The 13,755-nt window shown below is 46.4% G+C and overlaps 1 protein-coding gene across 3 annotated transcripts in view; it reads left to right on the top strand.

Annotated features, from left to right (window-relative positions):
- Window positions 1–13,755, top strand: part of MYH11 (myosin heavy chain 11) — a gene marked incomplete at its 5' end in the record, with an annotated part of 108,464 nt that overhangs the window by 33,937 nt on the left and 60,772 nt on the right. For 2 of the 3 annotated variants that reach the window (XM_082432544.1, XM_082432546.1), the window contains 2 exons: window positions 11,821–11,923; window positions 13,542–13,562. In XM_082432544.1, the coding sequence (XP_082288670.1) occupies window positions 11,821–11,923; window positions 13,542–13,562 (124 nt within the window). The remainder of the gene's footprint in view (window positions 1–11,820; window positions 11,924–13,541; window positions 13,563–13,755) is intronic. The other variant, XM_082432545.1, reaches the window with a different exon arrangement.

Genomic DNA, 13,755 nt, shown 5'->3' with positions numbered 1-13,755 from the left:
AAACATGTAAGGAACTAGGAGAATGTGTAAATCAGAGAAGTTCTAACTGGGGAGAACACTAAAGGTTTCCCAAAGAAGTGATGCAGAGATGATGAAGAAAAGAGAGGAAGAGTTTACAGCATATGCAAAGACCCTGAGGTCAGATAGAGCGTGTTCTATTGGAGAAACTGAGAGATCAGTTTGGCCAGAGTGTGTCTCCCAACAAAAGCCCTCTGTCTGAGAAGAGGTATTACAGGACATTTAGGACTGTGGTTGCAAACTCAAAGGCCAACCAAAGTCAACCAAGTACTGTTAATGTGTGAAAAGGCCTGGGTGTAGTACAGTAGGGAATGGTGGGGAGTGTGGTGAACTGGAGAAAATGGCCCATCTGAGGGGGGGAGCTGCTACCCCTCTTCTGTCCACTGTTGCCAGGGGAGAATGCAGGTCCAGTGTTGCCAGACTTTCCTACATTTCAATAGAAGCTGGAAATCTAGGTTTTTATGTGAAATATCAAATTTTTAAACATTGGCACCTAATTTACATGAACACATATGCACAGAGCTCCAGCCAAATAAAGTCCATTTGTGGGCTGGCTTTGCCAATGGGCCACCTGTTTACAACCTCTGTCCCAGAACTTTGGGCCAGGAAGGGTCCTCAGAGATAACTGAGCCTGCACTTCCTGCTCCCCACACACACCTGGTCAGTTACAAGGGTTGCAGGAAATTTTCACAGAGCATCAAAATCGGGAATGATTTATATCATTTAATATGAAAGTGGATTCAAGTTGGTCTCCGTAATAATATCTCCCTTTCATTCACTTGTATTCCAAATATTGCTTTGAGGGGGTGGGGCGGCAGGAGGGTGATAATTATGGTGGAGAATTGGGTCAGTAGCACACAGACAGGCTGGTTATGGCCAGCGTGAGTTGTGTGTGTCAGGGCTGGTCATGGCTGTTGGCGCTGGGGTCTCATACCGTGCACGTAGCTTAGAGAAACCAACCACGCGCTTCGGGAGGAAAACAAGCACTGGCGGATCTAGTGCAGGTGAGGTCACCACCATCCACCCAATGGATGTGTTCCAGAGTGAGGGTGAGAATAGACATGGGACTCTGCCGGTCCCTCCACTGGCCTCGTTCCCCTGTGGCCCTGACGGTGTGAGCATCTCGCCTCGCCGAGCCCATTCTCTCCCCTGCATTGTCCGTATTGCACACTCGGAATCCCTGCGTCTAGTTGGCATTTATACACAGAGGCTGCTTTAGAAGGGCGTTGCATACCAAGCCACAGGTGCATTGCTTTGAGGATGTTTTAAGGGACTTTTCAATTTTACCTTTCTGTGATTGATTGTGTTGACTTACAGGCTGTTGGTCCCCAGCCTCCATATCAAATGTGACTCCACTTCTCTGCAGGTCTCATTAGAATCTAGGTTCATCCATGGAAGGGACTGTCCACCGAGTTGTCATTGAAAGCCTCCTTAGAGTGGGGGTTACAAGCCAGACCACCCGGGTTTCGATCCTGGCTCTGCCTCTCACTAGCTTGTAGCTTCAGGTACAAATTTAACCTCTCCAGGGCTCCGCGTTCTCACTCTAAAGTGGGGAAGTGGGAATGATGATAATGGTACTGAATGGTACTTAATAGGGTTGTTGTGAAGGTTACATATATATATGTATGTATATGAATATGTATATGTATATCTATATATACAGAAACATACACTCATATATATGACTATGATGTATATTTCTGACTAAGAACCAAGCCCTGTAAGCTAGATATTCATATGTCATGACTAACGTGTGTCCTGGCAGAGCAGAGAACTCACTGCTCAAGTCCAGTTACCTCATTTTTATAGAGGAGGAAATCAGAGAGGTCATGAGATTTGCCCAGAGGCACACAGCGAGCTTTTGTTGATAGTGAGACCTGGACCTAAATTTCTTGAGGCCATTGGAGGGCCCAACCCTCATTCGCTGGCCTTCACTGAGGAGCCAGCCACAGCCCCACCATCCCCTACCCCACCACGGACTGTGGCATCAGGGGGTGAGGAATGGCTGGCATCTTTCGTATTTAGCGCATCTATTTGGAGGAAAAGAGCTGCAGCCTGTCCGCCCTGGCTCAACCACTCGGGGTATGAGCTGAGACCTGAGTGATGAGAGGGAGCAAGCCCCGAGGAGGATTTGGGGGAGGAGTTTTGGGTGGGGAACAGCGAGGGCAAAGGTCCTAAGGTGGGAACCACTTGTGTTTTGAGGGTCAGAGACGGTCTGAGTGGGTGGGGCGCAGGGAGGAAGGAGGAGGGTAGGAGGATGTGGTCGGGGACACGGTCGTGCAGGGCCTTGCAGGCTGGGGTGAGCATATGGACAAGAGGTTAGAGCGGATCTTTCTGATCATTCAAGGAGGCCAGAGTGCCACTTGGGGATGCGCACTGATGCCCTAGGGTCTGGGGGACTGGGACTCAGTGGCAGGAGATGCTGGTGTCAGGCGACTCTCCCCTTCAGGGGAGGCAACTCAGGCCACGAAGTGCCTCTGTCACTCTCCCTGGGGCCAGTGCTGACTCTTGGAAAACTGCAGGCTTCCCAGGGGTTTGCCTTGGTTGCTTCACCCACGGCCTGCATTCGCTCCCAACCAGGCTTCCTACTTTGACCCTGCCTGCCCTCATCCCTTCCACCCTGTTTCTGAAGAAGAGGGAGAAACACTTTCTGGCAGAGGCCTGCAGGGTTTTTAAAGTTGTTTTTGATAACACAGTGCAGTGTTGAAGGGGCGCAGATGTCTCAGGAGAGTAGCCGCTGTGCTTAGCTGGCGAGGCTGTGGAGGCACAGGTCTAGGTTTGCTTTCCCGCTGTGCTGCATGCCAGCAATTTGTTCTTGGGCAAGTTGGTTAAGCCTCCCAGCCTCAGTCTCCTCATCTGTAGAATGGGGGTATCAGTTGTGCCCACCTCCCAGTGTTGTTGGGAGGATTGAAGGAGCTGTGTAGGGGGGAGCTGAGCACGATGTTGGCACAGTGCAGGTGCCCATGATTGGCAGCTGGGGTTCTGATGCAGCGCTGCGGTTAGTATCAACCAGAGTTCTGCTGAGCCCTGCTTGCTTGACCATGAACTGCATAAAACCCCCTCAGATACCTCCAGTGTGGGTTCTGTTGGGACTCTCTCCACAAACGTGGCTGCACATCAGGTCTTGGGCAATTAGTTCAAGAGACTGATGGCCTGGCTTCACCCCCAGCAGCTCTTGACTCAGTGGATCTGGGGTAGAGCTGGGGAAACCTGTGTTTTTATCTAGTGTCTTGGGCGACTGTGAAGCTGCAGGGCCAGTCAGCAAGCTGGCAGGGATTGGAAGCACTTGTCAAGGGTCGTCTACACAGGGGACGCTGAAGGGGTGGCTGTGTCTGAGCTGTGCACCCCCGTCTGCTCTGGGTGGGGGTCTAGAGGGGGGTGTCTGGGAGCTGAGCCTCCACCAGCAGAGGGAGGGGCTGGGGTGCTGCCCCTCTGCAGCCCACTGGGAGCTCAGAAGGGCGGGAAGCGTGAGTCAGGGAGGACCTGCTTGGTGCCAGTTGGTGCAAAGTAATTCAATACTCATGGTGCTTTTGTAGTCATTCGAGGACATGTGCAGGGCTAAAATCTGGGTCCCCTGACGCACACATTCCCAGCTGAGGCGGAACAAGGTGACACTCGGCCTTCTTGTTTCAGCTCAGACTGTAAACAAGGGTCCTCTTCGTGGCATATTTAGTGCCATGCTTTTGAATTTTTGTAGCTTTTTTTTTTTTTTTTTAGTGATTTTGCTGTTTAAAACGTCCACCAAGTGTAGTGCCGAAGTGCTGTCTGGTTTTCCTAAGGTTGGGAAGGTTGGGATGTGCCTTATGGAGGAAATACGTGTGTAGATGAGTCTCCTTCAGGCATGAGTTACAGCGCTGTTGGCCATGAGTTCAATGTCAATGAATCAACAATATATTAAGTAAAGTGTCTTTAAACAGAAACACACATAAAGTTATACTATAGTGATTGGTTGATGAAAATTTTGGGACCAGAAACTCACAGGAACCTACCTGTGTGTTTCCCCTACAAGCGACGATGGTTCAGTGATCACTAATTCAGTGTTTGCAGTGGCTTCATAGAGCATAACTAGTGTGAACGAGAATGACTCTGTGTGTGTGTGTGTGTGTGTGTGTGTGTGTGTATACAAACATATGCCTCTACATACACAAACATACATTTTAAACGTCTAACTGAAAGTTAGCATCTCCTTCAATTAAAAGCAATGTCAACAAATCATGTTATTAACAGAATTATTCACAGTATTAACAGATAGTAACAGTAACCCCATTGTTTCTAGACTTTTGCTCCACAACTTTCTCTGCATGTTTAGAGCTGTGAATGACGGGTTCTGAGTTCAGGTGCTAAGGAATTCTAATTGCCATAGTCTTGAAAATAGAGCCTGCTATCTGCTTTTCAAAAGTGCTTTTCCAGATTTTTTTTCCCCCAAATGTTCCTTACAGCAAACTCCCAAGGCCAAAGGACAGACTCAGGCAACAAATACTTACTTTGCACCAACTGGCACCAAGCAGGTGCTAGGCCTGGGGGTCCTGGTGTTGAACCAGATAAATAAGAGTTTCAGGTGGCGATTTAATTGTGAAGACAATGAAATGCATTGAGAGAAGATTTAGAAAATTTGTAATAAGTTTGGGGTTGATATGTATAGAGATAGAAAACTGGGAAACACTAAGACAAGGTAATTATTAATTCTAGGGGAAATCAAAGTTAGGCAAGAAGGAAGAGTAATCACAGTGACAAAGGGGCCCAGCCGTGTGCAGTATTTCCATCATCTTTATAATGCAAACCCTGAGTGTTGATCTAGCCGGAAATACTGTATGTGACCACATTGCTTCTATGGGGAAAGAGGAGAGGGTTAAACAGGAGCTAAATTATCATCTTCCACAATGGGAAATCAACATTTGATGTTTAACAATGAATAATCAAAAATTAGTGATATAATGCTACTTAGGTAAGTGTATATAAATGCTAAAACAACCTGCTGACTCAGTTTCCTAGTCTTCCAGCTCCCAGAGGCTGCTTACATTCCTTGGCTTGTGGCCTCTTCCTCCATCTTCAGAGCCAGCAGTGTATCTCCTAATCTCTGTCTCTGACCCTCCTGCCTCCCTCTTATAAGGACACGTGATTATACTGGGCTACCGGGATAATCCGAGATAATTATCCCTTCTCCAGATCCTTAATTTAATTTAAAAAGTCTCTTGTCTCATGTAAGGTATTCACAGATTCCTGAGATTAGGATGTGGGCATCTTTGGGGGGTGGGACATGAGATCAGAGAGAGGTGGGTGAGGTCTTCTAGAGGGGTCTGAACTTTAAAATGGAACACTTCAGCCAGAGGTCAGCAAACTCTGACCAGTGGGCCAAATCTGGTCCCTGTCTGTTCTTTTATTGTTTTATTGGGACATAGCCACTCCCATTTATTTCCACATTTGCTTTTGTGCTACAAAGGCAAAGCTGAGTAGTTAGGACACAGAATGCAGGCCCCACCAAGCCTATAGTATTTATTATCTGCCCTTTACAGAATGGTTTGCTGACTCCTGGCTTAAACAATAGAAAAATATGTCTTGTATTTTAATGATAGTATGAATATTGAAGATAATGATATAAACAGAATATATAAGCATTAGGAGAGAAATGGTTGTAAAAGTAACAATAGGTAACATTTTTGTATACCTGGCATTGTTCTAAATGTTTTATATATTCACTCATTTAATCCTCATAACAACTGTAGAAGTGCTTTTATTATACCCATTTTATAGATGAGGAAACTGAGGCATGGGAGTAGTTAAATGACTCGCACGTGGTCACATAGGGCAGAGCAGAGACTTGAACTCAGGCAGTCTGGCCCTGGAGCCCATTGTGTTATTCTGCTGATTGATGCTGCAGGGGAAAGAGGCACTGCTTTTGCCTGGGGAGCTGGAGGCAGTACTCAAAATAGAGGCAGTGCTTAACTGGGCTTTGTAGGATGTATAGGAGTTGGACAGCACAAATCCAGAGGACTTTGCTGGCTGCAGGGTTGGGAGTCACATGAGGACCAGGGACTGAACAGCTCTGAGATTCAGAGGCAATTTGGCTTTGCTACCAATGGCAGACCACGGCTGAAATGGACTCAGAAATGGTGTTCAACCCTAGGAGCTAGGACCAGCTACCTGACTTGTAAAATCATGCAAAATGAGAATGCTGAGCCCCTTGTTCAAAGGGAACCCTTTTGCACTGTTGGTGGGAATGTAAATTGATACAGCCACTATGGAGAACAGTATGGAGGTTCCTTAAAAAACTAAAAATAAAACTACCATATGACCCAGCAATCCCATTACTGGGCATATACCCTGAGAAAACCATAATTCAAAAGGACACATGCACCCCAATGTTCATTGCAGCACTATTTACAATAGCCAGGACATGGAAACAACCTAAATGTCCAATGATAGATGAATGGATAAAGAAGATGTGGTACATATATACAATGGAATATTACTCAGCCATAAAAAGGAATGAAATTGGGTCATTTGTAGAGATGTGGATGGACCTAGAGTCTGTCATACAGAGTGAAGTAAGCCAGAAAGAGAAAAACAAATATCGTATATTAATGCATATATGTGGAATCTAGAAAAATGGTACAGATGAACCTATCTGTAGGGCAGGAATAGAGACACAGATGTAGAGAATGGACATGTGGACACAGAGGGGGAAGGGGAGGGTGGGAAAAATTGGGAGATTAGGTTTGACATAGATACACTACCATGTGTAAAATAGATAGCTAGTGGGAACCTGCCGTATAGCACAGGGAGCTCAGCTCGGTGCTCTGTGATGACCTAGATGGGGGGGTGGGGGAGAGGGAGGTCTAAGAGGGAGGGCATATAGGTATACTTATAGCTGATTCACTTCATTGTACAGCAGAAACTAACACAATATTGTAAAGCAGTTTTACTCCAATAAAAAAAAATTAATTAAAAAAATTATTTAGAAATTCAAGATCGCAACATCAGAGCATTAAATCAAGCACAGGGCCCTCCTCAGTATGGTCCCCATGGGACGGCACAGGTCACACACCCATGAATCCAGCCTGGCTGGGGGCTGAGGGGTTAAGCTGCCATTGGGTAGCTCCTTCCAGCCACTGAGGCTGGACTGATTAAAAGGACTTGGCAGTGGGGTAATTACAAGGCCAGGAGGCCATATATGGTCATGAGTCCAGGTTCTCCTCCAGGATGAGGGAGCTGGGCACCAAGTCCCCTAAGAAACAGGACCAAGGTTTAGGGAGCTCAGACCAGGAAGACATCTTCATCCCCAGAGTCCAGGGGTCAGAAAAGCAAAGGTATTAATGTTTCTGAAGCAGCCCTGAGCACATCAATCTTCAGATGCTCATGAGCCTGGAGCTTGGGTTGTTTTCTTTGGCACAACCTCCTAGGATAATTTATTTTTATCAGTAAAACTTGGAAACTGTTGAGCCAAGCAGCCACGTGGGGAGAAGCAGATTCCCAGAGTCTGTGTCTCACTTCCCCGCCCTTGCGAGGTAGAAGACCAGGGCCACAGTCATGGTCATGCCAGTGTCTTTGTTGTGAAAGGGAGGAGGTGGGAGAGGCTGAAGGCAGAGATGGAGAATGAAGAAATCATGGTGGGAAAGAGGAGGGGGCAGTAGTGATCTGGGGTTGCTATGTGCACAGCTGTCCTGATTCTTGCCTTGGATCTGAATGGGCTCAGGATCAGCTACATAGGTAATCTTCCTCACTCAGGTTTTCTCTCCTTCCTCTTGCTCTGATCAGAACCTGGCCCCTTTGGTTTGGAGTGATGTCTATCAAGGGTTCTGACATTAGCCTAATTGAAATAATTCATACTAAGGTGTGAATGACTGAGTGGCTTGGTTCATTGGTTCCTGGTCACATTTTTAAAGAGCCTATTAAGGCAAGTGAAGGCTCCCAGAATATATGGAAGAACTCCTTGATGGAGTGGGGTAAGGGCTTCGCTCTGTCTTTCCTGCATTCTATCTCCTTGTCACACTTTTAAAAATAAAAGTGTAGTGGGCACAGGGAGATCACCTCGGTACTTTGTGACCACCTAGAGGGGTGGAATAGGGAGGGTGGGAGGGAGACACAAGAGGGAGGGGATATGGGGATATATGTATACATATAGCAGATTCACTTTGTTATACAGCAGCAACTAACACAACAATGTAAAGCAATTATACTCCAATAAAGATGTTAAAAAAAGATCAATTTCCAACTTTTCATGCCAATTTATTGATAAATTAGAATGAATACATGGCAGTCATTCACGAGTAAACTGATTTGAAAAGAAGATCTAAATGGATTATTATTAGTCTTTAAAACTAAGAACTTTAACTCAGTAACTTAATTTCCAAGGATAAGCTACACGGATAGTTTGTTCCTATAACAGCTTAGCGTCCACCATCTTTCACTTAAATACATCAAGACTATTTTCAAGGTTTGATGACAACCTCTAGTCATATAAACTGTATGCCACAAGAGTTTGTCTATTTCAAACCACTTTCCTTTTTGCTCTCTTGCAGAGCTAGACATTCCAAATAATCAATACTGACCAAACCTTCATACAGATAGCTGCAATATAGCATTTCATTCCAAACACCTGTTAGAGCATAATTAAAATATCCTTTAAAAATCAATCTTTTCTGAAACTATGCCACTCAAAAATCGATGTTTATGAAGCAATGCTTGTATGATTTCAGTTGCTTCAAACTGTGCCCTCATGCTGGCAGTGAGGTTTTTTGCCTTTTGTTGCCAATAATAAATTATAGCCCTGAAGTTATAAAATATCTAACTTCCTCCACAACTAATGTGATATATTTGTAAGACTTGTGTTAAATAATGTTTGAAAATAATTTCATGTGTAAAAAAAAAGTGTAGTGGGCAGAACATGGGCTCTGGCATCAAGCAGACCTGCGTTCAAATCTCACTCCTCTATTCCCTATCTGTGTGATAGCAGGAGCAGTTATGACCTAGAACACTACTTCAACCTCTCTGAGCCTCAGTTTCCCCAGGTGGGTGATGGGGATAATCAATGACTCCTTCATTAGGTTGTTGGATTAAATAAAAAGATTTCTGAGCCCAATAACATAGAGTAGGTCTTCAAGAAATATCAATTCCTATTCCCCATTCCCTTCCTCTGACCTTAGAAAGCAAGTTCCTAGAGGGTTAGGCCTGTGTCATGGAATGACTTGGTGAAATGTCATAGAAAGAGTCCTGATTGCATTGGAACCAGAGACTTGATTTCAATGCTGTGTGTGCTCTTGCCTCGCTGTGTGATCTAGGGCAAGTTGCTTACCCACTCTGGCCCAAAGTTCCTCTTCTGTAATAACATGAAAGTGATATGTCCTACCTTCAGGATTGGGGGAGGGGAGGTAAAGGAGATAATACATGTGAAACAATTAGCATAGGGCCTCCACTCCCCTTGAAAAGTCAATTCTCTCCTTAAAATTAAAGAAAAAAAAATTTTTTGGACTCAATTGTCCTCCTCAAGAAAATGAAGATAATGCCTCCATGGCTCCCATTTCACAAAGTGCCTCTGAGGCCATGTGAAATAATGTGACCATTGGGAATAAAGGCCATTAGGAAAGGGGAGAGGACAGTGTTAATATCGTCGTGAGACGTGGAGAGATGTTTCAACCTTCCTGGAGACCAGACACTTTATTTCCAGATGGTGACCCATGGGGTTGTGTCTGACAATTCAGGGCACATGTTTCTTTCTCTCCCTCCCGCCTTCCCTCCTCCCTTCCTTCCTCCATTCCTTCCTTCCTTCCTTCCTTCCTTCCTTCCTTCCTTCCTTCCTTCCTTCCTTCCTTCTTTTCTCCCTCCCTCCCTCCTTCCTTCCCTCCTTCCTTCCTTCCTTCTCTCTCTCCCTTTCTCTCTCTTTCTTTCTTCTTTCTTTCTTTCTCTCTCTTTTCTTCCTCCCTCCCTCCCTCCCTCCCTTCCTTCCTTCCTTCCTTCCTCTTTCTCTCTTTCTTCCTTTTAGCCATGAGCAAAGTTATTAATGGGCCCTTGGCAGAGCAAGTTAATTTCTTTATTTCCTAATTAGGAAAAAGGGCAAGCACTGCACTAGCGCTGGTGGCACTGGTTCAGCGTGGAGGACCTTGAACCGACCTCGGGGTAGACAAATTCAGACTTAAAAAAAAATTAGTACGTTTCAGAATATTCAGTGAGCTCAGCAAATGAGAGTCTAGGCAAAGGAAGGAAAAACAAAAAACAAAAGAAAATCAGAGGAGAGGACAAGAAGGGAGGAAAGATTTGGTTGAAGTCATCTTTCCCTTTCACTGAGAATAGTGGGAGTCAGAGGCAGTGTCTGGAATCCTTGGATGAAACAATTCCACCACCATGATCTCCAGTGGCCAAGAGGTAGCTGGTTCAAGAAAGCCATTTTGGTAAAATAATCCACTGCTCATACTCTAGGAGTATTCTTTTGATAAGACAAACAACGCCCTGCTGATCTAAACTTATCAGTCATTTACACTTTAGCATGAATTACTTCAACCAGGTTTATTCTTTGATACTTGACTGAGATCATTAGCTAGCCACCTGACCATTAGAGTGGGGTTCTCCAGGGGATGAAGGGGCTTATGTCTGTCCAGTGGCTGATGGGATAACCAGTTCTTCTTCTCCTTCGTCCCCTTCTTCTTCTTCTTCTTCTTCCCCTCTTCTTTTCCTTTGCCCTCTCCCCGCTCCCCCTCCCTCTTCTTCTCCTTCTCCTTCTTCTCCTTTTTTGTAAGGGGAGCTTCTAAAACTTTTACCTTATATCCTGGTACTCTGAGAGGTACTTATGTCCTTCCTGGAAGGCAGTCTCTTGCCTGATCATTCCGTCTCTAACAAGGCTAATAATGTCTTTCTTTTTTCTTTTTAAAATTTATTTATTTATTTATTTTTGGCTGCATTGGGTCTTTGTTGCTGTGTGCAGGCCTCCTCCGGTTGCAGGAGCGGGGGCTACTCTTCGTTGTGGAGCACAGGCTTCTCATTGCAGTGGCTTCTCTTTGTTGCACAGCACGGGCTCTAGGTGTGTGGGCTTCAGTAGTTGTGGCTCGTGGGCTCTAGAGCACAGGCTCAGTAGTTGTGGTGCACGGGCTTAGTTTCTCCATGGCATGTGGGATCTTCCCGGACCAGGGCTCGAACCTGTGTCCCCTGCATTGGCAGGCAGATTCTTAACCACTGCACCACCAGGGAAGTCCCTAATAATGTCTTTAAAATAGATAATTTGCAGTAAAACTATTCTGTATGATACTGTAATAGTGGATACATTTCATTATACAGCTGTCAAAACCCATAGAATGTACAACACCAAGAGTGAACCCTGATGTAAACTACGGACTTTGGGTGACAGTGATGCATCAGCGTGGGTTCATCGATCGTTACAAGTGTACCACTCTGTTGGGGGATGTTGATGGTTGAGGAGGCTGTGTGTCAAGGGGCAGGGGCAGGGACGTATAGGAACTTTGTACCTCTGCTCAATTTTGCTGTGAACTGAAAACTGCTCTAGAAAACGAAGTATTTATTTTTAAAAGTAGACAGTTCCAAGTAAACCTAAGTTTGGACCTTGGTAGGAAAACTCAGTTTTCTCTTTTACTCTGTTCATCTACATCCTTTCCTGCATCCTCTCGGGAGGAGTGGATTGAGATATGGAGCAGGGTTTGAAACCCAGCCCAGCTCTCTGCCAGTGGTGGGCAAGTGTCCTCCCCTCTGGGAGCCTCAGTTTTCCCATCTGGCAAATGGCACGGAACTGTGGAAAAGTACCCACAGAACACCTGCGTGGGGCTGTTTCCAGTGGGTCACTGTTCCCGTGTCTTTCAGAGGCGAGTCTGGAGCCGGGAAAACTGAAAACACCAAGAAAGTCATCCAGTACCTGGCCGTGGTGGCCTCCTCCCACAAGGGCAAGAAGGACACAAGTATCACGGTGAGTGGTAGTTCCTGCCCTGTGGCCACGACTTAGCAGATGGGCCTCCGGGCTCGTGGGCTGACCGAGGGAGAGACAGCACCGTTGAGAAGGCCAGGACTCGGCGTTGTAAGGACTCAGGGCTGTGTTTCACTGCCCCTCCCCAGACAGCTCACCAGAGGGATGTTTTTCCTCCTAGGTGGGCCCGTTTGGGTCTAGGTGATTTCTCGCTTTAGCCAGGATCATCTCCCGAGGGGTCCTTTCCTGTGAAATGAGAGGAGGAGTCTTGATTGACATCAAAGCTTCTCAACCGTGGCACCAAAGTCATTTTGGACTGAGTAATTGTGGGGCTGTCTTATGCCTTGGAGGATTTTTAGCAGCATCCCTGGCCTCTCCCCACTGGAGGCTGGTAGCAACCCCTGCCCTCAGTTATGCAACCAAGACTGTCTCTAGACATTGCCAGGTGCCCTCTGGGGGGCACGGTCACCCCTGATCGAGAACTACTGCTGAACTGAATCTCTGTAAATTCCCTAGTGTTGAGGGACACCTGTCATTCTTCCATGTGTCCCTCAGATGGGAACCCCAAGGGATGGGAACATTGGTGTCACTCAGCATACGGGCTTTGGTCCAGTGCCCTTGACTGAGCATCTACTGTATGCCAGGCGCTGCCAGGATGGGGTCCAGCGATGAGGCTAAGAGGCACTGTTATTCTAGCTACTGAGCTTTTGGACTCGTGGGAAAGAGAGATAGTCATCAAATAATCATACAGATCAACCCATGATGATGCAGTTTGATTAAGGGCTTAGAAGGAAAAGAAGAGCAAGTTTCTAGAATCATCCCTTCTTGGGTCCATCCCTCTCTTCCTCCTCCGTCTTAGCCCTGCCTCGTCTGTCCCAGAGGAGGCGACAAGCGATGGGGCTGCTTGAAGGACCTGCCAGCGCCTCTGTGTGAAGGTTTGGGGTGGGGGCAGGGGAATGGCAGAGCGGAGGCCTGAAGAAGGCTTGGGGTGTCACTGGTTCCTGCCACTCTGGATCTTGCTTCTGGGGCTCGGAGGCAACACTGGAGCAGCCACGGAGACCAGTTTGTCTGGAGGCCCTCGGAGATCTCGGATGGGCACCGGTTGTAGCCTGGGGAACCTTCCTCCCTCAAACAGACGCAGGAAACCCACACTGTCTCTGGCACCGTGTATAGGAACAAATAGCGCCAAAGTTCACGTGGCAGTTAAACACTGCTTCCCACCGCCTTTCCTTTTCCTAGAATAGTGATGATAAGTAATAGTAATACTTAATAATAGTGACTGATCTTTATCAAGCACCTGCTATGTGCCAGATACTTTTTTCTCTGTGTGTGAGAACACATCTCAGACAGCGTCTCATGAGACACAGTTTTAAAGAGTGCACCTCGGCCCCAGCAATTAAAAAACTTTGAAATGTCTGAATCTCTAAGAAATTAGAAAAGAAAGCAGCAAAACAGAAAGGAAATTGAATCCAAGAAAAGTTGCTGCTTTCCTAGTTGGAGAATTTTGGAGAATCCAGGCTGTCTGAGCGGGGGGATTGAAATCGTATATTCTCCAGACCCTTATGTACGTGTGATGGAAATAACACTGACATTTGTTTTATACTGTATTGTTCAACCACAGCAAGGCCCATCTTTTGCCTACGTGAGTAACTGGGAGTGTTTTCCTGGTGTGTACGGGAGGCACGGAGTGTGTTTAGATGTGCATGCTCCTGTCGCACCCACTGAGCCCCGTAGCTGATGGTAGAATGGGCTAGATCCCCGAGTTTCACAACCCAAACCTACAAACGCACTGAAACACCGTCCTGCGGGTGTCCGACGTCAGTGTGGGGTGTGGG

The sequence above is a fragment of the Balaenoptera physalus genome, assembly GCF_965194825.1.
Source record: "Balaenoptera physalus genome assembly, chromosome: 16".
Classification (NCBI taxonomy): Eukaryota; Metazoa; Chordata; class Mammalia; order Artiodactyla; family Balaenopteridae; genus Balaenoptera; species Balaenoptera physalus.
This window is presented reverse-complemented; position numbering and strand designations above follow the sequence as displayed.